At 44.3% G+C, this 25169-nt stretch overlaps 1 protein-coding gene across 1 annotated transcript in view; it reads left to right on the top strand.

The window, feature by feature from the left end:
- The window catches only part of sim2 (SIM bHLH transcription factor 2), a 178602-nt gene that overhangs the window by 102318 nt on the left and 51115 nt on the right, over positions 1 to 25169 (top strand). Inside the window, exons 6-8 of the mRNA XM_038801561.1 lie at positions 14937 to 15136; positions 18827 to 18933; positions 19803 to 19950. Of these exons, the coding sequence (XP_038657489.1) occupies positions 14937 to 15136; positions 18827 to 18933; positions 19803 to 19950 (455 nt within the window). The remainder of the gene's footprint in view (positions 1 to 14936; positions 15137 to 18826; positions 18934 to 19802; positions 19951 to 25169) is intronic.

The following is a 25169-nucleotide window of genomic DNA, read 5'->3' as shown; positions in this document are numbered from 1 at the left end:
TGAGTGGGCGGACAATTTCTCCATCCAGGGTCCAGAGGTAGTTCATGTATGACAGCAAATGTGTAACAACCAAGTGTGTCAAACATGTAAATAGCAGTTGGGGTAGCGACAAAGAGTCGCGGAAGGTAAAGAGTTGAGTGTACAGGCTGTGGCAAAAGGCATTCTTTAAATCACACTAAAGAGCAGATAAGGGGAAATAAAGACCTTCCAAGGACAGTAAGGAGTGTAAAAAAACCATTCCAGATTACTTGAAGTGATCGAAGCATGAGGTGCGTCTGGGCCGTGGCAGGGCAAGAATGGGTGGGATTCCCCAGGTAGGGCGGTGATCAGTGCCGTTGCTCCACTACCCAAGCTTGGCTGACCGGATGCATTGGGGGTCCTCAGGCAGGGCGGGGATTAGTTACTCAATACCTGGGTGACCGAATGAGTGGAAAGAATTTGTAACATATGGGATCCAATAATTTGTTCCTTTAACGGTCATTGGGCAGTAAATGGCGTCAGAAGAGTAACCATGACTGTATCAAGAAATTTTGTAACTGGCCGACATTAATTAAAACAATGTGAGTTCGGAAGAATAAACTGTATCAAGAAATTTTGTGTTGAGCTGACATTAATAAAAACTATGTAGCAATAAGAAAGAAAGAAAGCGGGCAGGTTCCATCAGGAAATAGGACACAGTAATTCGTATGCGGTTCCTTTTTCTCATCATCTGGGCACCTCAGGATTCCATATCAAAAAACGTCGTGAAACGGTTACCGTAACGGGAGTCAGACTCTGAGTCATCACCATCTCCCGGTTGCCAAACTCGTGTCAGTCGTTTCTGTGCCGTGGCCGCATGAGCCGCCGTGGGATCTGAATCGTCATTCCTTACTAATCGACAAGAGTTGTCGCGGTGCCAATGGGGGGTTCGTTTGTCATGAGGGGCGGTAGCTGCAAAGGGCACATTTCTGTTGTCAGGCGGTGGCGGTGGCTCTGGCTGTGGCAGTGAAAGGTGATACAGAGGGCCAAACATGTCCTGGACGTGGTTCCAGGGGCTGTCACTGTTGTCTGAATCAAGCTCAAGGTGGAAAGGCGTACCTGTGGGCGGAGACAAAGTCGGGTGTGGACATGCTGTCCTGGCTGGGGGTGTAGCTGGTCTAAGTTGTCGATGGGTGGGGCGGAATCATCTGCCATTGCTAGCGAGACATGGTGGGAGTGGCTACATTGGGTTCCATAAACTTTAAGCTGGTTGATATGGAACCAATCTGTTTTCCCATTGGGTTACGTTATTTTGTACACAGAGGGGCTCACTTTATCCGAAATGGAGTAGGGTCCTGCAAATTTAGGGGTGAGGAATGAACTGGGATTATACAGGGAAACCATCACTTCCTGACCGACTGTATACTCTGCGGAGTGGACAGTTTCATCAAAGCATGCCTTACTCTGCTTTTTCCTAGCGCCTAGTCGAACAGCTGCAGCGGGCTGGGCTGCTTTAATATTTTCTGTGGACGGTCACTGTGGGGCTGACCAAATCAAGTCCTAATAAATATTCGGTTCCTTTCATGGGTCGTCCAGTCATGAGGGTGTGGGGTGAATCCTGTGGAACTTGATATTGTGTTCCTAATAAACAAAAGGGTGAATGGGGGGACTGTGTTGCATGTGGTGTTGTGCTGTTGCACCATTTTCCTAATAGTCACTTTCAGGGTCCGATTCATACGTTCCACAATACCGCTGGATTGGGGGTGATAAGCAATGTGAAATTTTTGTTTTATTCCAAAAACCGTTAGGACATTTTGCATTACTCTGCTGGTGAAATGGGAACCTTGGTCTGATTCAATGCTGCGGGGGAGTCCCCAACATGTAAATATCTGCTGTGTTAAGATCTTGGCTGTTGCCTTAGCCGTGTTTGTCCTGGAGGGAAATGCTTCCACCCATTTTGTGAAGGTGTTGATTACTACTAACACATATTTAAAACCATTTCTGCAGGGGGGGAGGGACCAATGTAATCGAGCTGTAAATTCATCCATGGGCCATTAACAGGTCGGGTGTGTCTTAATTGTCCTTTCCTGGAGTACCTTTCAGGATTATTCTGTGCGCAGATTAAACAATTCTCAACATAATGCATGACGTCTGCTTTTAAATCGTGCCACCAGCACAAAGGTCTTAAGTGGGCAATGGTGGTTTCTATCCTCTGATGTCAGTGTCCGTCATGAAACTCAAATTATCTGGTTTCTGTCCTGGGTGGGGATCGCATAAATTTCATTCTTTAAAATTATATTGTCCTGTACCATCAGTGAGTCTTGAATTTGTCGTAGGGGGCTGGGTAGTTTCCGTCTAAAACTTGCTTAAGAGTGTCGTCTTCCTTTTGAGCCTGGGCTAAATCTTCGATATTGGTCTGTGAAACCTGGACTGCCTGTATCGGTTCACTCTCGGGGGGCTGCCAAAAGTGACCGTGTCGTGATCCTGACTTGGCTGAGGCATCTGTCTTCATGTTACGGGGTGGGAAGGAACAATGATGGCTTCTGACTTTGATTATGCCATATGTGTGGTCTTTTGCTGTCTTAAGGATATGCTTCAACAATGGGACTGAGGTTAGGGGTTTACCATCAGTGGATATGAATCCTGTAGATTCCCGCTGGGGCAGGAATTCTGTCAAACTATTGCAGACATATAAACTGTCCGAATATATATCTGCGGGTGTCTGGAAAGAATCTGGATGCTGCACTACATATGCTATTGCTGCTAATTCAGCTGCTTGTGATCCTAAGTCGCCTGGCAATTTTAAAGATATTTCCACTAATGCGCATCCCTGCACGTCTTCCACATAAATACCGCATCCTGTTATTCTTTTTCCATTGTCAATGGTGGAAAAGCCATCTACATAAATTTCAAAAAGTTATCCGTGGTCGGGGGATTCTGTGTTCTGATGCCTGCTCGTGTGGGTAGTGATTTCGGAATAAAGGGTCCTGTGTGGTGTTTGGCTGCAATGATCTGGCACTCAGGTGGGGTTCCTTCGTACTGCAGGTTGTCTGCTAAAAATGTGTGGGTCGTTGTTTAACTGTGATGTCCCTTCCTTGTAGTAACAGTGCCCAGTGAGCTGCTCTGATCTGGCTAACTGAACCATCCTTTAACCTACCATCTAACAGTAGCTGCTTTGGGGTGTGCTCGGTTAAAATCATTACGGGGTTGAGGCCTGTGATATATGCAAAATATTGAACTGCCCAAAAGTGCCATTCGCAGGCTGAAAATCCTTGCTCCACGGGATCCAAAACTCGTGACGCATAGGCTACGGGTCCTAAACGGTCATGTCTTTCCTGTAGGAGTACTGCAGAGAGGGTTCGGTCAGTAGTCGCTACTTCTGTGGCATAAGGAGAGTGTGGGTCTGGTACCTGCAAAGCGGGGGCTGTACCTAGGGCGCGTTTTAATTCATCAATGGCGTCCGTGTGCTGAGGAAGCCATTCCCATGGGGCGTTCTTTTTAAGGAGTTCTGAAAGTGGGGCTGCTTTTGTGGCAAAACCATCTTTCTGGTTCCTACAATACCCAACTAATCCGAAGAATGATCAGAGTGCAGTGACATTGTGGGGCAGGGGCAATGTAACTATTGATTCAATCCGTTTCTGTTTGATCTTTCTTTTCCCGTATGTGATAATGGTACCCAAGTAAAGGAGCTTTTCTTTCAGGATCTGGGCTTTTTTTGGGTTGACCTTGCATCCAATTGATTGTAAAAGACCTAGCAATTCAGAAAGAAGCTTAACATGCTCTTCCTTTGTGTCCGTCTGTAAGAGTAAGTCGTCCACATACTGAATAAGGCATTTAGGTCGGCAAAATTTGGAAAGTCCATTGGCCAATTGTCGGTGAAAGATGGAGGGGGAGTTGTGGAAACCTTGCGGGAGGCATGTCCACGTATACTGCTGTCCCTGAAATGTGAACGTTAACTTGTACTGACATGCCTTATCTAAGGGAATGGACCAAAAGCCATTGCTAATGTCCAGCACAGTAAAGTACTTAGCATGTATTCCCTGCTTCAGCATGGTTTCAGGACTCGTGGCAATGGTGGGAGCTGCTAAAACCTTGTTGAGCTCTGGATAGTCAATGGTCAATCTCCATGAACCGTTGAGTTTCTTTACGGGCCAAATTGGGGCATTGTTTGTTGAGGCTATGGGACAGATTACTCCTTGATGTAGTAAGCTATTGATAACTTTTGCAATCTCACCCTCAGCTTGCTGTGGGAAACCAAATTGCTTCTGGGGCTTGGGATCGGGACCTGTAATTGTGACTGTTCCCAGAATTTTTCCACAATCGTGCTTGTACTGGGCGAAGGATGCTTTATGTTTCCTTCGGACCTCTCTAATCATCTTATCTTGCGGATCAAACCAATAGTCGCCTACTAAGCAGATTTTATGTTCGTAGTCTCCTACTGTGAGCTTGGCGGGGGCTCTTGCTGTTCTGGCCATTTTCACTGGAACCAGAAGAGTTTTTTACACTGCAGTTTCCAACGGTTTGTTAAGATCAGAAAGATGAACTGCCTGTTGCAATACAGCAATCATCATATTATTGTATCCACAAGCAAGATCATTACCTGGGATGAAATCCTGGGGCATTTATTGCAATTGTATAGAGCATTGGTGAGGCCACACCTGGAGTAGTGTGTGCAGTTTTGGTGACCTTATCTGAGGAAGGATGTTCTTGCTGTGGAGGGAGGCAGTGAAGGTTCATCAGGCTGATTCCTGGGATGGCGGAACTGTCATATGAGGAGAGACTAAGTCGGTTAGGATTATATTCATTTGAGTTTAGAAGAGTGAGAGGGGATCTCATAGAAATTTGCAAATTTCTAACAGGATTAGACAGGGTGGATTCAGAAAGAATGTTTCCGATGGTGGGGGAGTCCAGAACTAGGGATCAGAACAATCCCAGAATCCTACAGTGCAGAAGAGGCCCTTTGGCCCATCAAGCCTGCACCGACACATGAAAGGCCCTGAGCTGCCTACCTAATCCCACTTGCCAATATTTGGCCCATAGTCTTGAATGTTGTAGCGTGCCAAGTACTCATCCAGGTACTTTTTAAAGGATGTGAGACATCCCACCTCTACCACCCTCCAAGGCATTCCAGACCGTCACCACTTTCTGGGTTTTCCTCAAATCCCCCCTAAACCTCCCACCCCTCACTTTGAACTTGTGTCCCCTTGTCACTGACCCTTTAACTAAGGGGAACAGCTGCTCCCTACCTACCCCATCCATGCCCCTCATAACCTTGACCACCTCAATCAGGTCACCCCTCAGTCTTCTCTGCTCCAGAGAAAACAATCCAAGCATTTCCAACCTCTCTTTCTAAATTAAATATTCCATCCCAGGTGACATTCTGGTGAATCTTCTCTGCACCCCCTGCTGTGTATTTACATCCTTCCTATAATGTGACGGCCAGAATTGCACACAGTACTCCAGCTATGGCCTCACCAAAATTCTATACAACTCCAACATGACCTCCCTGCTTTTGTAATCTATGCCCCGATTGATAAAAGCGAGTGTCCCATTTGCCGTTTTCACCACCCTATTAACCTGCCCTTCTGCCTTCAGAGATCTCTGGACAAACACGCCAAGGTCTTCAGAACTTCCCAGTGCCAGGCCTTTCATAGTATACTTCCTTGTTAAATTACTCCTTACTAAGTGTATCACCTCACACATTTCAGTGTTAAATTCCATCTGCCATTTATCCGCCTATTTGACCATCCTGTCTATATCTTCCTGTAACCCAAGACACTCAACATCACCGTTAACCACCTGCAAATCTTTGTGTCATCCGCAAACTTCCTGAACCTAACCCTCCCCCCCACATAGTCATCTATCTATGTCATTTATGTCCTGTTACAGGTTACAACAGGGCATTGAGGGGATGCAGAGCTGGGCTGAGAAGTGGCAGATGGAGTTCAACCTTGATAAATGTGAAGTGATTCATTTTGGAAGGTCGAATTTGAATGCTGAATACAGGGTAAAAGGCAGGATTCTTGGAAGTGTGGAGGGACAGAGGGATCTTGCGGTCCACGTACATAGATCCCTCAAAGTTGCCACCCAGGTTTATAGGATTGTTAAGAAGGGGTATGGTGTGTTGGCTTTCATTAATGGGGGCATTGAGTTTAAGAGCCGCGAGGTTTTGCTGCAGCTTTATAAAACTCTAGTTAGACCACACTTGGAATACTGTGTCCAGTTCTGGCCTCATTATAGGAAGGATATGGATGCTTTGGAGAGGGCACAGAGGAGATTTACCAGGATGCTGCCTGAACTGGAGGGTATGTCTTATGAAGTTGAGGGAGCTAGGGCTTTTCTCACTGGAGAGAAGAAGGCAAAGAGGCGACTTGATAGAGGTGTACAAGATGATGAGAGGCATGGATAGAGTAGATAGCCAGAAAACTTTCCCAGGGCGGAAATGGCTGTCACGAGGGGGCCATAATTTTAAGGTGATTGGAGGAAGGTATAGGGGAGATGTCAGAGGTAGGTTCTTTATACAGAGAGTGGTGGGTGTGTGGCATGCACTGCCAGCAGAGGTGGTGGAGTCTGAATCAGTAGGGACATTTAAGCGACTCTTAGGCAGGCACATGGACAGTGTAAACTGAAGGGGTGTAGGTTAGGTTGATCTTAGATTAGGATAAATGGTCGGTACAACATCGTGGGCTGAAGGGCCTGTACTATGCTGTTCTATGTTCTATGTTACATAAATGACAAACAATAGGGTGCCCAGCATGGTTCCTGTGGTACATCACTGGACACTTGCTTCCAGATACTAAAGCAGCTGTCTATCATCACCCTCTGTCTCCTACCACTAATCCAATCATGAATCCACCTTTTAAATCGCCCTGTATCCCATGTGCATTTGTCTTCATAATTAGTCTTCCACACGGGACCTTGTTAAAGGATTTTCTGAAATCCATGTAAACTACATCAACTACACTACCCTCATCTATACATCATGCTCAAAACATTCAATCAAATTTGTTAGGCATGACCTCTCTCTGACAAAGTCATGTTGACTATCCCTGATCAAACCTTGCCTCTCAAAGTGGAGACAGATTCTCTCCTGGTTTAACCTGGTATTGTAAGACTTCTTACTGTGTCCACCCCAGTCCAATGCCAGCATCTCCACATCATTATACTTGTTAAAAGACTCTCTTTTCCTTCTCATCGTATCCTAAATATCTCTGGTCGTCCATGGTTCTCTGGGTTTGTTACATCGTCCTCTTACCCCAGAGAGAACATATCAATCCCCTGTCCAGCTTCATTCCCCAGGATTAAGTCCAGCACTGCACAATCCCTTGTTGGATCCTCCATATATTGAGCTAAAAAGTTCTTCTTTATTTCAAGAACACTACCATGGATAGCACAAGCGGTTAGCACTATGGATTCACAGCGCCAGGGTCCCAGGTTCGATTCACTGCTGGGTGACTGTCTGTGCGGAGTCAGCACGTTCTCCCTGTGTCTGCGTGGGTTTCCTCCGGGTGCTCCGGTTTCCTCCCACAGTCCAAAGACATGCAGGTTAGGTGGATTGGCCATGCTAAATTGCCTTTAGTGACCAAAAAGGTTAGGAGGGGTTATTGGGTTCGGGAATAGGGTGGAAGTAAGGGCTTAAGTGGATTGGTTCAGACTTGATGGGCCGAATGGCTTCCTTCTGCACTGTATGTTCTACGTTCTATGATCTCTGCCTTGTCACCCACCCCCTTCAGGATTCCCTGCAGCCATTCAGTAATATCCTGGACCCTGGAATCAGGGAGGCAACACACAATCCTGGAGTCTTTTTCATGACCACAGAAGTGCCTATCTATGCCCCTGAGTACAGAGTCCCCTTTGACTATTGCTCTTCTGCTCTTTGACTCTCCCTGCTGAACAACAGAGCCAGCCATAGTGCCACTGCTCTGGCCGCTGCTGTTGTTTTTCCCTGAGAGGCCATCCCCCCAACTGTATCGAATAATTGTGATATTAGAGAGGGTGACAGCCACGGGGTATTCCTGCACTGAGAGCCTGCCCTTTCTAGCGGTCACCCATCTCTCTACCTGCACTTTGAGTGTGACCACGTCTCTCTAACTCCTGTCTATGATGCTTTCCGCCATCTGCATGCTATTAAGTGCATCCAACTGCTGCTCTAAGTGAACCATGCGGTCTTTGAGGATCTGCCATTTGGTACACTTCCTGCAGCTGTAGTCATCCGGAACGCTGGAATGCAGGATCTCTAGTTGAAGTCTTCAGAAATTGCCTTCATAGCTTGACTTCCAGCTCCCAACTAAAACTCTGAACTATTTGGAAAGAAACTGTTCTTCTGTCTATGGACATATCTTTAACTAAACTGTTTTGCAAGCAGATGCTTGACTTCTGTTCACATCCCAATCTAAAACTTAAACTGAAACACCTCACTGTTTCAACCCCAGCTTCTCCCATTAACTATATTATCTTACTAACTGAACACAAAATGTCTCCAATTAACTACTCCACGGGAAACTCTCTTCTCCAAACAAAACTCAATTACCGAAGCTTTTTCAATGCTTTAATTGTGCCTCTAACTCCCCAAATTCCTAGCTGTCTTGCAGACCAGGATTTTTAATAACACTGCAGCAGTCATACACACATTAACCCAAGGTGTTAACCCTTACTTCACCAAATACATAGAAACAATATATCTGAAATTCCTACATTCATCACATTCCCTCAGCACCTTCCATTTTTGATCTGAGGTGAGATTTCCTGACCATTTCCAACTGTTCCATCGCTTTCTCAACTATTTGTTTTATTTATCCCTTCCCACATTATACCCCTCTCGGGTTTAGAAGGATGGCAAAAAAATGTATTGATTCTATGGACCTGTTTATAATCATCGTCTGACTCTGCTGCCTGCCTAGCAGTTTTAACCTTTGATCCTCAACATGCACCCTAATAACCAACAGAAGTGAATCCTTAAATTCTTCAATGTGAAATCACAAAATCAGGGCTTCATATGTTTTCTCTATCTTTTTGATTTGATTTATTATTGTCACATGTATTGGTATACAGTGAAAAGTATCTTTAACACCCCTATGTAATGGCCAAAATTATTTTGTCTCACCCTCTCTAATTCAATATGAGTTTGTACAGGCTGTTTTCTTGCATTTTGAAATTTCTGCCTCAGGAACTAATCACATGTACTAGGAATAGTTTTCTTTGCTACATCATAATCTACAGATAGGTCTTCTGACAATGATGCATACACCACACTAGCTCTACCTATCAGTCTACTTTGTAAAAGTAATGTCCATATTTCTTTGGCCATTTCATCTGCTTAGCTACCTTTTAAAAAGAAATAAAGAATTCTTCCACATCCTTTTCCTCAAAGTTTGGACGAGCTGCTGTTAATTTAAACCTGGAGGGCATTAGCTATGATGAGAGGTTGAATAAGCTCGGTTTGTCCTCACTGGAATGACGGAGGTTGAGGGGCGACTTGATAGAGGTCTACAAAGCTAAGAGGGGCAGAGACAGAGTGAATAGTCAGAGACTTTTTCCCAGCTAGAGGGGTCAATTACTAAGGGGCATAGGTTTAAGGTGTGAGGGGCAAGGTTTATAGGAGATGTACGAGGCAAGTGTTTTACACAGAGGGTAGTGGGTGCCTGGAACTCGCTGCCGGAGGAGGTGGTGGAAGCAGGAACGATAATGACGTTTAAGAGGCATCTTGACAAATACATGAATAGGACGGGAATAGAGGGATATAGACCCCGGAAGTGTAAAAAATGTTAGTTTAGATGGGCAGCACGGTCGGCGCAGGCTTGGAGGGCCGAAGGGCCTGTTCTTGTGCTGTACTTTTCTTTGTTCTGTAGGGGATGGTTTAGCACAGTGGGCTAATCTCCTGGCTAGTAATGCAGAACAATGCCAGCAGCGTGGGTTCAATTCCCATACCGGCCTTCCTAAACAGGCGCCGGAATGTGCCGGAACTTGTGATCATTATTATTTCCCCGTTAGGTTCATGTCCAGAACTACTTCCTTCTTCAATCTGTTCCAAATAATTTCACATTTTAAGCTGAAATGCTCTCTCTTTCTCCTTTTCCCCTTTCTGCCATTGCTAACTTCTCCATTTCCAATTCCTGTTGAAAGGTCGCTTTTTTCCCCTCTCTTTCACTTTCTTTTTGTTTTTCCTACATCTCTATACAAGCTTTTTCACTTCTATTTCTTTTTCCTTCATTTTTATTTCTTTCCCTTTATCTTTTTCCTGTATTTCTAATTGTTTCATTTGTAATTGAATTTTATTAATTCAATTTCCTAATTTTTGGTCCATCTGACAGCTCTTGTATGTTTAAATGTTTCACTATTCTTTCAATTACTTCAGATTTTTTAATCTTTGCAGGTAAACCCAATTCCAATTTATCTACCAATTCAGTTAATTGACCTTTGGTTGCTTTCTGTAAACAAGTCAGAGTTTAACCTTCCATCTTTAGGAAATTCTTACCAATTTCCAATGCCATTTTGGATTCTGACCTGTACAATATTCCTCACAGTAACTCCAAATCATTAATCCAGTACCTCAGTACCCTACTTACTCTTTTTTTAAGGATTTCAGGATTCCACTATTTAACAATATCTTGCTTTCCACGTTTCAAAATATCGCAACAAATTACTAGTAAATCAACATCCAATAGCCCTTTCTCCATGTTTTGAAATCTCTGACGAGACCCCATTTTTGTTACGAGCCCAGTTGAGGTTATAACTGGACGGGAAGATCCCAGATTGGAACCCTGGTTCAAAGGACTGTAACTTTTATTTTTTTTTATAAACACGGAGGAACATAATTACAGCACTGCTAATTAGTTCCAACAATTTTTTCTTATTAAACATGAAACATTTGATTATGATACAATACTACATTAGTCCCTCCCTTAGCTACACAAATTTCAAGATTAACATGATTACCAAGTACACCTTCAGCTATTGACGTTATGATGGAGGAAAGGCCATTGGTGAACCAGCTGAAGGTGTTTGGGCCGAGGACACGCCATTGAGGAATTCCTGCAGGGAGATAATTGGCTTCCAGCAACTACAACCATCTTCCATTGTGCTTGGTATGACTCTGACCAGCGGAGAATCCAGTATCTATCCCGTATCTATCCCGTTCAAAATCCATCCCATTTAGCGTGTTGGTAGTGCCACACAACAAGATGGAGGCTATCCTCAATTTGAAGACGGGTCTTTGTCTCCACAAGGACTGTGCATGTTCACTCCTACCGATACTGTCATTGACATCTCCCAATTGCCATTGCTATGTCATGTCTGTTCGTAAAAATACGTAAAAATACGTCATAATACTTCTATATACTATAGGGAATAACAAACTATTCAATAACAAATGAAATATGTGGTATAATTTTGCTTTGTTGTGTATCAATATCATATCCACCTTTCGGGGTGAACTTATACTAGGGGACATACAAATTGTTACGGAACCTGGACCAGACCCCAATTTATTTTAGGATACAGGACGAGACCCCAACAATTTTTTGATTTGTAAACTGTGAAGAAAGGATACTTCGCTTCAGGAGTGATTCCGCTGACAACACAGAAACTTTTATATTAAAACAAACTTTATTATTAACACAGGACTAACCCTATCGACATCCAAGGAAAAACAATGTTTCAATCGACAGTTAAACAGTTCTTAAAGAAAAACAAAGAATGGTCTTTGAGCTTACTTTCTCACCTATTTCTAAAATTTCAATGAAGCAAACTCCACACTCACAGGTCAAATGGCACTTAATAATAAAGTTAACATTCAGTGGCTGACAGAGTTCTTCACAAAGTCCTGGGAGAGAATCTTTCAGAAGTCAGCCTGAGAAACATACCTCAATCTTTAGAAACCAGAGCAGAACTCCCAAAAATCAAACTAAAAACAACAGACACAGGGCAGGGCTGAAAATGAAACTATAAGAAACAACCCCAGCCCCATCCATGAGTGACATCACAGCCTGTTTAGCTGTTAAACCCTTAATCACAGTTTCAGAAGGCATATAATCTGGATACCTTAACCCAAGTTATTTCAATAACGTTACCATAACAGACAAGTAATACAATATTTCTAAAACTTTCCTCCACTTATCACAGAACATATAAATTAGGAGTGAAAATAAGCCACTCGGCCCCTTGAACCTGTTCCACCATTCAATAAGATCGTGGCGGATCTGGTCGTAACCTCACATCCGCATTCCTACCTCCCCCCAATGACCTTTCACCCCCCCTTACTTATCAAGAATCTATCCACCTCTTTGTTAAAAATGGGTTGCTAGGACAGCAGGGGTCGCAGTGGGTTAACGGCGCCGTGGTCCCAAGTTTGATCCCGGCTCTGGGTCACTTTCCGTGTGGAGTTTGCACATTCTCCCCGTGTTTGCGTGGGTTTCGCCCCCACAACCCAAAAATGTGCATGCTAGGTGGATTGGCCACACTAAATTGCCCCTTAATTGGAAAAAATTAATTGGGTACTCTAAATTTATTTTTAAAGAAAAAAAATGGGTTGCAAACAGGCAATGGGCCAGTTTACAATATCACCAAAGGTTAACTATTATGTACTTGTTATGCAAATTTCAGCGAATGCCTGTGATGAATAACCGCAGCATGCAAAGCACAGCTGCGAGATCAAGTGATGCTGTTACCTATACCTGGTTTTATTGTACTGTGCCCAGAATTGCGAAGCTCCATTCTGCCTGTGACAACTTTATATTTATGACCATACGCACGCAATTTCCATCAAAGGTCACTGAATGTTGATCAATAGTCAGTGTTCCAGCGTTTCTGTTTACTCCCTAGACAAGAGCGACTAATGCAAATTGTAGTGTGACGACCAACACCTGAGCTGAATTGGTTAACAGAGCGCACGCCAAAGCTGGTCCTCTTGTGTGCCTAGTTCCACTTTAGGCAGTGCAGTAACTAATAGAAGCAACAGGGAGCTTGGATAGTTTCCCTTGTAAGTAGAATTAAATGAAAGCTCAAACAAATACATTTGAGTACTGTGGCTGAATGGACAACTTCAACGGTTTTTATGCCTCCTCATCCATTACATGCTTAGACGTCCTGTCACAATGAATTTCTTAGAGGATTATTCTCTTTCCCTGACTTTATTTTTGGGTAAGTGGATTTTGCACTGTCTGCATTCCATACATAGCTGGAAAGTGGAACCCTGAAAAATAAGTTAGTCCATAAATCTGGCTTAAAATAAGGTGATTCAAGCATTATTTCAGAAGCCTTTCCTCAGCAACGTGCTAACCTCAAAGTCCCATCAGAACACGGTGAGCAAACAAACAAGAGAAAACTGAGAGATAACCAAGAAGAGTGTGCAAAGTTATCCTGCAGCAAGATGGAGAAAATAAACAGAACCAAGAAGAAATTCTTGGGGAAATGCAGCTGAAAAGGTGTGAAACACAGAGGAGCGAAACAGATGTGAATTTAGGGTTGTGCAAATCAGAAAATTGTTGAACTATCTTATAAATCAGAAAAGCCCAAGTGATTGGCTCAATTTTGGGTTTGCTACAAAAATCTCTGCACAATAGAGGCTGGATTGCAACACATTAGGTGGTATAGGATGAGTATAATACCAAGATGCAAGGGCTGTTGATGGCTGTTGAGCTATCAAGCCTATTCTGTCCATAGATTATGTACAATCTATTTTGTGCAGAACAATTGTAACTGCACAATGTACTTACATGAAGCACTGTGAGTTGTTTTTGAGAGATGAGTTAAGATGCTATATAAATGCAAGTTCGTGATCAGAGAGTCAATGCAAACCATCCTCTGCACAGAATTTCTGCAAGCTTTCTTCTGTTCTCCAGAACGTCTATTTAACATTGCGCTCGGCATTATCGCATTATCGATCCATGATGGGCTGCTGTCCTTAGCATGACATTCCTCTGATCCCAGCAGCTCAGGAATCATCATTCCACAGGCAACATTCAATCATCTGCCTGTGTTTACCCAAATAAACTTCAATTGCATTCCAACTGAAAGGTGTATCAAGCTTTTTTTAAAGGCCAAAAACAATAATTAAGCAGAAAATTATTCTATTTGCTCACCATTTTTCTCCATTTCTAATTATTTTATTCAAATGTTTTTCTATAATTTCTACTTGGATCAAAATGAGGGATTTCGCTGTTAAAGGAGTGGGGGGGGGGGGGGCGCGGGGAGCAACATTTTTCACTAATATCAGTATGGGGCTGGTTTAGCACACGGCTAGATTGCTGGCTTTGAAAGCAGACCAAGGCAGGCCAGCAGCACGGTTCAATTCCCGTACCAGCCTTCCCGAACAGGCGCCGGAATGTGGTGACTAGGGGCTTTTCACAGAAACTTCATTTGAAGCCTACTTGTGACAATAAGCGATTTTCACTTATGGGGCTGGTTTAGCACATGACTAAATCGCTGGCTTTGAAAGCAGACCAGGGCAGGCCAACAGCATGGGTCAATTCCCGTACCAGCCTCCCCGAACAGGCGCCGGAATATGGTGACTAGGGCCTTTTCACAGTAACTTCATTTTTGAAGCCTACTTGTGACAATAAGCGATTTTCATTTAATTTCATGAAGACCATGGGTTAGATATCTGTCTTTTTGGTATCTCTGCATCTCCCTGCTACAGATCATCGTATATTCAAATGGTGAACCGCAATTCCCTACCAAAGGCAAGGCTGGCAATCTCAGTTGTAAATGTACGTTTTGTTCTTTCCATACTGAACCATATTGGCACAACAATGCAATTCAGCACCTGGTCTGCTCTTTTTATTTTCTGGCTGTTTTCTGTTGCTAATTATGGGACAAGTTAGTTTGAAAGTAAATGCACAACTAAGTATTCTTTAATGAAGTTGCCACTTATAGCATCTTTGTGTGATACTGTTCAATTTAACTTTCTGTGACCCGTCTGTACATCTATCTCGACAATATTTCTCCACGCCTAAATCAACTCAAACGTTCCTTCTCTATAGGTAATCCACTGCAGTGGGTATTTGAAAATCCGACAATATGTGTTTGACGTAGCTCTGTACGACGGCTGTTACCAGATTGTGGGACTAGTGGCTGTGGGACATTCATTGCCACCCAGCTCTATTACTGAAATCAAACTTCACAGCAACATGTTCATGTTCAGAGCCAGTCTAGATCTCAAACTCATATTCCTGGACTCAAGGTAAGAACCCTAAACAGGTCAAATGTTTTAAAAGCGACTGTTGGTTCAAAGGATTGACATTTTCACAGGTTGAAATTACCAGATCACAGGTGTCAAAATACTTTAACTTCATTGAATCGCCAATTTCAAATGTATTCCTTTTGCTTCGCAAATCACACACCGGAGGGGAAACCTGGAGAATGGTTCATCACCAACCATTGCTATCAGACTTCTGATTGAAGAATGGCATCTTCAGAGACCAGGGGGCCCACAGTTCAAGGAGACTGAAGTGAGCTGGGCAATTAGTAGATTATAAGGGTGTTAGATCCTGCAAAAGAAATATAACAGCATAATCTATTGCCCAAATCTGCCTGGTACTGTTAGTCCGAGTTATGTTTGACCACAGCCAGATATCTCAAAGAACACCTTTTTCCAGCAGTTCGCAACAAGTTCACCCTTTAAAGACCATTGTCAATTGAACAAAACTCTACTTTTGTAATAATGATATTCCCTGTAGCTGGATCATTTGGATGCACTTGGATATTAAGAAAGGACTGGGGGATGTATTAAGATGTCAGGTGTCTTAAAAATTACAGCCTTATTTGGTCACGTTGGCTTACCACTGTACTAAAAATTTCTGTATATCTATATCTACAATAATCACCTCCTCCCTTGTTAAAGTACTGCTATGTTTATTAATGATGGTATTTATAGGAGTCCGGGGATTCCTTTACAATGTACCTTCTCTGCATCACTGAAGATAATTTCCTAAAACAGCTACCCATTGCCTGGCCTTTCCTTATTCACCAAAGAGAAGGAATTGGTGGATGTTGAGTCTGGAGAAGGGTGTGTAGATAGCCTGGGTCATATTGAGATCCAAAAAGACGAGGTGTTGGGCGTCTTGAAAAATATTAAGGTGGATAAGTCCCCAGGGCCTGATGGGATCTACCCCAGAATACTAAAGGAGGCCAGAGAGGAAATTGCTGAGGCCTTGACAAAAATCTTTGGATCCTTACTGTCTTCAGTTGATGTCCCGGAGGACTGGAGAATAGCCAATGTTGTTCCTTTGTTTAAGAAGCGTAGCAAGGATAATCCAGGGAACTACAGGCCTATGAGCCTTATGTCAGTGGTAGGGAAATTACTGGAGAGAATTCTTCGAGACAGGATCTACTCCCATTTGGAAGCAAATGGACGTATTAGTGAGAGGCAGCACGGTTTTGTGAAGGGGAGGTCGTGTCTCACTAACTTGATAGAGTTTTTTGAAGAGGTCACAAAGATGATTGATGCAGGTAGGGCAGTGGATGTTGTCTATATGGACTTCAGTAAGGCCTTTGACAAGGCCCCTCATGGTAGACTGGTACAAAAGGTGAAGTCACACAGGAACAGGGGTGAGCTGGCAAGGTGGATACAGAACTGGCTAGGTCATAGAAGGCAGAGAGTAGCAATGGAAGAGTGCTTTTCTAATTGGAGGGCTGTGACTAATGGTGTTCCACAGAGATCAGTGCTGGGACCTTTGCTGTTCATAGTATATATACATGATTTGGAGGAAAATGTAACTGGTCTGATTAGTAAGTTTGCAGACGACATAAAGGTTGGTGGAATTGCGGATAGCGATGAGGACTGTCAGAGGATACAGCAGGATTTAGATCGTTTGGAGACTTGGGCGGAGAGATGGCAGATGGAGTTTAATCCAGACAAATGTGAGGTAATGCATTTTGGAAGGTCTAATGCAGGTAGGGAACATACAGTGAATGGTAGAACCCTCAAGAGTATTGAAAGTCAGAGAGATCAAGGTGTACAGGTCCACAGGTCACTGAAAGGGGCAACACAGGTGGAGAAGGTAGTCAAGAAGGCATACGGCATGCTTGCCTTCATTGGCCGAGGCATTGAGTATAAGAATTGGCAAGTCATGTTGCAGCTGTGTACAACCTTAGTTAGGCCACACTTGGAGTATAGTGTTCAATTCTAGTCGCCACACTACCAGAAGGATGTGGAGGCTTTAGAGAGGGTGCAGAAGAGATTTACCAGGATGCTGCCTGGTATGGAGGGCATTAGCTATGAGGAGCGGTTGAATAAACTCGGTTTGTTCTCACTAGAACAACGGAGGTTGAGGGGCGACCTGATAGAGGTCTACAAAATTATGAGGGGCAAAGACAGAGTGGATAGTCAGAGGCTTTTCCCCAGGGTAGAGGGGTCAATTACTAGGGGGCATAGGTTTAAGGTGCGAGGGGCAAGGTTTAGAGTAGATGTACAAGGCAAGTGTTTTACACAGAGGGTAGTGGGTGCCTGGAACTCGCTGCCGGAGGAGGTGGTGGAAGCAGGGGCGATAGTGACATTTAAGGGGCATCTTGACAAATATATGAATAGGATGGGAATAGAGGGATACGGACCCAGGAAGTATAGAAGATTGTAGTTTAGTCAGGCAGCATGGTCGGCACGGGCTTGGAGGCCGAAGGGCCTGTTCCTGTGCTGTACTTTTCTTTGTTCTTTGTTCTTATTACCTCCCAAATTCTTATCCACTTGCATTAAGTGATATTTTACATATACTGCATCTAGCACAGTTCGTCTCATAATCCCAGGCCCCAACAACCCTCCTTATGAAAAAGAAAAGATCAAGCCTTTTCCTTCATTCTTTTCATGCTAATTAATACCCTCATTGCCTCATCAAAACACTCTGAATTTGAGATCCTCTGTGCTGTAATGATGATGCGTCTAGTTTATGTTGTCTCTCGCCATGAGCAAAACCTCTCATCCTTGTTTTTCTTTCTGCTGATCTCTTTTACACCATGATCTTGACATCCTTCATAAAGTTAGACACCAAAAACTGGACACAGTATTCCAACTTCTATCATTCCGAACATATGGGCTGGGATTCTCCAACCCGGTGCTCTGTCGGAGAATCCCCGGGATCGGGGGGGGAGGGGGGGGGGGGGGGGGGGGGGGGGGGGGGGGGGGGGCACGAGAATCACGCCCTGTCGCTGGCTTCCTCATTCTCTGGCGCCGTTTCCCAGGTGCCGGCGGGATCGGCGTCACGCCGGTCGGGGGCTGCTGAACCCCCTGCGATTCTCCAGGCCCCGATAGGCCGAGTGGCCGACGAGTTTGGCCGAGTACCGCCAGTGTGGATTACTCACCTCCCACATGGAGGGACCTGGAAGGTGAGTGTGCGGGGCCGTCCTGGAATGGGGGATGCTGGGATCTGACCCTGGGGGGGGGGGGCACGGTGCCCTGGCCCGCGATCGGGGCCTACCAATCGGCGGGCGGGCTGGTTCCGTGGGGGCCTTCTTTACTCTGCGCCGGGCCCCTGTAGGGCCCTGCCATATTGCCCGGGAGCTGGCGCGGAGAAGGGAATCCCCGCACATGTGCGGGAATACGCCGGCCATTCCGCGCATGCGCGGGCCGTTCCCCACCGGCTAGAACTGCGGGGAGCACTCCGGCGGCAATGTAGCCCCCCAGAAAGCTGAGAGTTCCTCACTTTCAGGGCCGTTGACGCCGGAGTCGTTGGCGCCGTTTTTCACGCCGGCGTGGGGACATTGCCTCATTATTATAGGATCCTGCCCATAATTCCAATTTGTTTGGCAATACATATCATCCTTTTGTCTATTTCCCTGTGTGTAAAGCCGAGGATTCCATGTGCTTTGTTGAATCCAAATTAACTTACTTTCTAATTCATTGAACTTAACTGACAACTTCAAAACAAATCTGTATCATCAGGGTTGCAGAGTTAACTGGATACGAACCTCAGGACCTGATAGAGAGGACTCTGTACCACCACGTACATGGATGCGATGTTTTCCATTTAAGATATGCACACCACCTCTGTGAGTAACAAGCTGCTCACCTGAAATGGTGCTCATTCCAGAACACTTTGTACAGATCATTTGTACACCATATATCAGTTAAAACTACCTCACTGATTTTAATCTTGTTCATGCTACTTCTAGATTTATAACTCAATAGGATGATATTTTCAGGTGCACACTATCACTCAATAGTCCTGCAGTAACCATGGAAGAGCTATTAATTTTCCACATTATTACTCATTGATACCAAAGGTAGCTAGCTATGTGGCTAAAGTTGGGCACATCACTGTTTGTTGCCATAAAGGAATGAAGTCTGCACAAAATAATTAAAATAATTTTAAAATTTCAAGTGTAGGGTTTAAATGACAATTGTAAAAATTCCCAATTCTGTCATCGTTAGTTGAAAAACAAAAAGGAAAAGATAGCCTCATAGCACAGAATAGCTCAGTGGAAAATAACACAATAGATGAGGTAAATCAGGAAATTGTACTTCGGTATCAGCCAAACCTGCATTTTAAAAGCCGGAAGTTTATAGGAGAGAGCAAAGCTAATTAATTTAAAGAATCCATACGAATAAAAGAATTTATTTAAAAGAATGCTACAAAGATTTCTAGGAGAAGAAAGAGCATTTTTAAATAGGGGAGTTTCCTTTAGTTTAGAAAGATTGGCACCGCTGTTAAAGTCGTGGCAGAAGAATGTTTTATGAACAAATTAAGCACATATTGGCTCATACTGTGAACAATAGTTTCTAGTTTATGTTGTGATTACAAGTTTCTAGTCGAATTTAACAATATTTTGTACAACTTGAGGAAACATTGCAAAATGTTTAAATACTCATCTGAAATGATGCTAGAAAAGTATTTTTTTTTCTTTAATTATTACGCAAGTGCTGGTCAAAGGACAAGTTACGACGAAGTACTACAGACTGCTGTCAAAGCATGGAGGCTGGGTGTGGGTTCAGAGCTATGCCACCATTGTTCACAATAGTCGCTCATCCAGACCGCACTGCATTGTGAGCGTCAATTATGTCCTCACGTAAGTAACTACATACAGTGTGTCATCAGTACAACATTTGTAATAATGTTTGAAAGAAATACATGTATAAAAACAAAAATCAAGGACTTGAAAAGGCCAATCAAACTCACTCAATCCACAAATCCCTGTATGATTATTCCGTCACAAATTCCCTCCGTGCCTATCCATTGATCCTTCACTGTGGAAAATATTACTTCCCACAAATATCAATTATTGTTGCTAAACATCTTTATAACTGTCGATCCCACTTCTCAAAAGATGTCGGCAGTGTATCACTATTTTGCATTATTTTTGGAAAAGGTAAAAATGCTATTCTCTCAGCATTTCTTAAAATATCGGTTCATAAATAAACAGAATGACGTACAGTTGAGTGACTGCCATTGAAAACAGTCAGTGGTGTCCTGAAAAAATGAAATTCTACAAGAAGGATTAAGCATGCTGAAGATAATGGAGAGACTAGAGAATTTGGTGCTGTTCCCCAGAGCATAGAGGATTAAAGAGAAATTTAATAAAGGTGTTCCAAATTCTGGGGGTTTTGATAGAATAAATGAGGAGAAAGTGTTTCTACTCTTTGGTAGACACAGGACACCGATTTAAGTGGTTAAAAAAAAGAGGGGAGATTGAGAGAGATTGTTTTCCTCAGTGAATTGTTGGGGTCTGAATGAGCTATCTGAAAGGATGGTAGAAGAAGATTAAATTGTAACTTTCAAAAAAGAATTAAATAAAAAAATACTATAAATTTACAGGAAGTTTTCAGGGCTATATGGAAAAAGTGAGGAAGCAGGAGTAATTGTATAGTTCTTTGAAAGATCTGGGATAGATACAGTGGGTTGAATGGCTTTCTGCTGCGCTGTACGATTCTATGAACTATGTGCATTATTGATGAGTCACGATTTCTGTGCATCACAAAAATACATCCCCCAATTTTCCAGCCTCAGGCTCAGTGGGTCCGCTGGAGTCTGGTAGCAGTGGGGCACAAATTTACTGCCACAAGGCAGCAGAGGCCTTAGAGCTACTGGGGAATTGGAACTTCCTTTCAAAGACCTGGTGCCAAAGCTGTTCGGAATTTTAAATTGCAATCTCCCTCCACAGTCCTAGCTATGTTGGACCTCGGGGCAGCACGGTAGTGCGGTGGTTAAATGTATTTTTAAAAACCTATGTTGGGTCACTCTTGTGAGCAGTGTTGTTTTGGGTCTAATGACGGAAAATAATTCCAGTGATGTATCTTCATCATTTGAATCATTTCAATGTGCTTGCTGCTTTGTGGGTAGATGTATCAAAAACACAACAGGCCAGTGGACAATTAGTTGAGCATCCAAATTTGGAGGTTTCCCACAAGCTATCCATCCCAGCACCCGCCCAAACTCCCACCACCTGTTCCATTTCAGCCCGGATATCGCAAGAGGTATGATAGAAATTATTGGCAAGCAGGAAGATCAGCCAACACATACAAAGTAATGAAAATAATATCAACAGGCTGTTCAATGCAAAAGACCAACTGAGGTAAACATTTTCGGAAGTTGAACTCCATGCTAACACATGCTAGGTTCTACATATATTTAGTTGCAAGTTAATAGTTTCCCAGAGTGATAATTCTCACTGTTGGTGGTGAGATGGTGACGGAGGGTGTTTGAATTGGATGATATTATCCTTTCATATCAAGTACTCTGGCTCAAACTATACCAATTGGTAGTGGTCATCAATAAAATCATATAATCCCTACCGAAGAATCCCAGTGCAGAAGAAGGCTATTTGGCCCATCTGGTCTGCACCGACCCTTTGAAAGAGCACCCTACCCAAGTCCATTACCCCATTCACCCCACCCTATCCCTGTAACCTAACCTGCACATCAAGGGGCAACTTAGCATGGCCAATCCACCTAACCTGCACATCAAGGGGCAATTTAGCATGGCCAATCCACCTAACCTGCTGTTTGGACTGCGGGAGGAAACAGGAGCACCCGGAGGAAACCCACGCAGACATGGGGAGAATGTGCAAACTCCAGACAGACATTGACCCAAGGTGGGAATTGAGCCCGGGTCCTTGGTGCTGTGAAGCAACAGTGCTAATCACTGTGCCACCATGTCACCAAGTGAAGTCAATGTGGGGGTGGGGGGAGGGTGAAAAAGGGAAAGAAATCTGCACAGACTATATAGTTGATTGCTGGGAAGGATGTTTCCCGGGGTGTTTATTTGCTGTAACCTGTTTTGATACAATTGTAATAAATACATTTTTTTTAAAGTGAAGTCAATGTGGATAGTATCAATCAGGTTCCAAACTGAGTTAGCATTGGTGAACAATTTCAAACAGAGTATCGATATATCCATTTAGCTTGGGAAATGGAGTGTCACTCTGATGTAGATATCACTGTGAGAAAGATACCCAATATTCCAATTAAGCCCTGGTAACTGGATAATTTATTTGTTTTTAGTTAGTTAGTACAAATCCCCAAAGCTTCCCCATTTTCTGAATTAGTCAGCCAATTGGTCACACCTCGGTAACGTACAGCATTGTTTGTGCCTTTCCACAAGTGCATAAGTGGTTTATACTGAGGCCCCAGCAGTAAAGGATGGCTGCATAGGGTCCCTGACCTGTCTTGAATCTGTTTCACATGGACCAGTCTTGTCACGGTAGCTCAAAGCCTGCCATTCAGCAGGTGGAGTTTGTCACAAGACACTTAGTGACTTGCTGTGTTTCCTATTCCTTGATCCCAAAGGATATCTTGCTCAGGAAGGGTATTCTATGTGGGATGCTGAGGTGGGTTGAGCAGGTTGTCATGCAGAGGGTAAGTGCGGTGCAGCACCTATCGTTTCAACGACCTTGTGGGTAATCACAAGGGCAGTACGGTAGCACAGTGGTTAGCACTGTTGCTTCACAGCTCTAGGGTCCCAGGTTCCATTCCCGGCTTGGGTCACTGTCTGTGCGGAGTCTGCATGTTCTCCCCGTGTCTGCATGGGTTTCCTCCGGGTGCTCCAGTTTCCAACCATAGTCCTGGAGATGTGCAGTTTAGGTGGATTGGCCATGCTAAATTTCCCTTAGCGTCCAAAAAGATTGGGTGGGGTCGCTGGGTTGCGGGGATAGGTTGGAGGTGTGGGCTTAAGTGGGGTGCTCTGTCCAAGAGCCGGTGCAGACTCGATGGGCCGAATGACCTCCTTCTGCACTGTAAATTCACTGTAAATTCCCGTACCAGCCTCCCCGAACAGGCACCGGAATGTGGCGACTAGGGGCTTTTCACAGTAACTTCGTTTGACGACTACTTGTGACAATAAGCGGTTTTCATTCATTTAATTTCCTGATAGGTCAGCGGTTATGTGATGGAGTAATGTTTGTGAGGTCTGGAAGCTGGAGGAGGGGTGTTGAGTGGTGAATTCCAGTTATGATGTCCATTGTTGCATTAAATTGAGTGTCAACAAGATGTGTGCGTGAAGACCTTTAGAACAGTACAGCACATAGAGCAGTACAGCACAGAACAGGCCCTTCGGCCCTCAATGTTGTGCCGAGCCATGATCACCCCACTCAAACCCACGTATCCACCCTATACCCGTAACCCAACAACCCCCCCTTAACCTTACTTTTATTAGGACACTACGGGCAATTTAGCATGGCCAATCCACCTAACCCGCACATCTTTGGACTGTGGGAGGAAACCAGAGCACCCGGAGGAAACCCACGCACACAGGGGGAGGACATGCAGACTCCACACAGACAGTGACCCAGCCGGGAATTGAACCTGGGACCCTGGAGCTGTGAAGCATTTATGCTAACCACCATGCTACCCTGCTGCCTTTGCGAGACAGATGCACGGTATTCCACTGCAGAGTATGGTAGGGTAAGTGCAGGATCAGGTGTGATCCAGTAAGTTTGGTTAGGCTGTTGTTTCTGGTTTTGACATTTGCTTTCTTCAAATGTCCCCAGAAGGACAGAGTCCTATCCAGAGTAAAAGCCAAGTCTGTTGGGTTGTGATCATATTTTAGACTCTGGTCATCCATGCAGATGTGCAATTCTATTTTGGCACAGGGATTGTGGGGCTGGAACACACTGGATATGGTTTTGGAGGAATTCAATGCGAATCACCATCAACTTTGTAACATCTTTGTTCAAAATCTCTTCAGAGGGCAGAAGCATGGATCTTGGGTAGCACAACAAATGTCGTCATCATGGATGAATTTGTAGGACGTGGCTGTTAGCAGGTCATTTGTGTTATAATCCCCATGAAGACCACGGGGTCAATTGCTCTCCCGCAAGGTTTGTGAAGTATCAGTTCCCATATTGAGCGGGTGGAGGCTCGCCCAATAGGGACTCGTTAGCGGGACTTTAAATACTGTAACGCAGGCACGTAATTTTGTCGCCGATGGTCTCAGGCTGGGACGCTAGTGCAGCAGCTGCAGCCTCTTTTTTGTTCCGGAATAAACCGTTGTTTTGCTTCGCCTGCTCTCCGTTGCACCTATTACTGTTTGTAAATATGTTGAACATGGTTGGGGTTTGGACTGAGCCCTGTGGTTGTCCATTGGCCTATCTTTTCCATGTACTTGTTCCTTACCCATGGTGGACTCTGAATCATCTTTGGGAAGGAGTGTTTCAACAACTTGGGGCAGCAGGGTAGCATGGTGGTTAGCATAAATGCTTCACAGCTCCAGGGTCCCAGGTTCGATTCCCGGCTGGGTCACTGTCTGTGCGGAGTCTGCACGTCCTCCCCGTGTGTGCGTGGGTTTCCTCCGGGTGCTCCGGTTTCCTCCCACAGTCCAAAGATGTGCGGGTTAGGTGGATTGGCCATGCTAAATTGCCCGTAGTGTCCTAATAAAAGTAAGGTTAAGGGGGGGTTGTTGGGTTACAGGTATAGGGTGGATACGTGGGTTTGAGTAGGGTGATCATGGCTCGGCACAACATTGAGGGCCGAAGGGCCTGTTCTGTGCTGTACTCTTCTAAGTTCTATGTTCTAACTTGTCCCAGGTTGGAAGCATTCCAGACAGTTTGAGGAGGAGGCCAGACTGTCCCAGTAGCACCATGCCTGTCTTCAGAAGGTTCCTTTAGAAGCCATTTTCAATGGAGGTGGTGAATGCCAGGATTTAGAATCCATGGAATCCCTTCAGAATAGAAGGAGGCCTTTTGGCCCATCGAGTCTCCACTGACCCTCTGAAAGAGCACCCACCTAGGCCTACTCCCCCGCACTGTCTCTGTAACCCCACCTAAACTGCTCATCTTTGGACACGAAGGGGCAA

Source organism: Scyliorhinus canicula, chromosome 7 (assembly GCF_902713615.1).
Source record: "Scyliorhinus canicula chromosome 7, sScyCan1.1, whole genome shotgun sequence".
Taxonomy (NCBI): Eukaryota; Metazoa; Chordata; class Chondrichthyes; order Carcharhiniformes; family Scyliorhinidae; genus Scyliorhinus; species Scyliorhinus canicula.
This window is presented reverse-complemented; position numbering and strand designations above follow the sequence as displayed.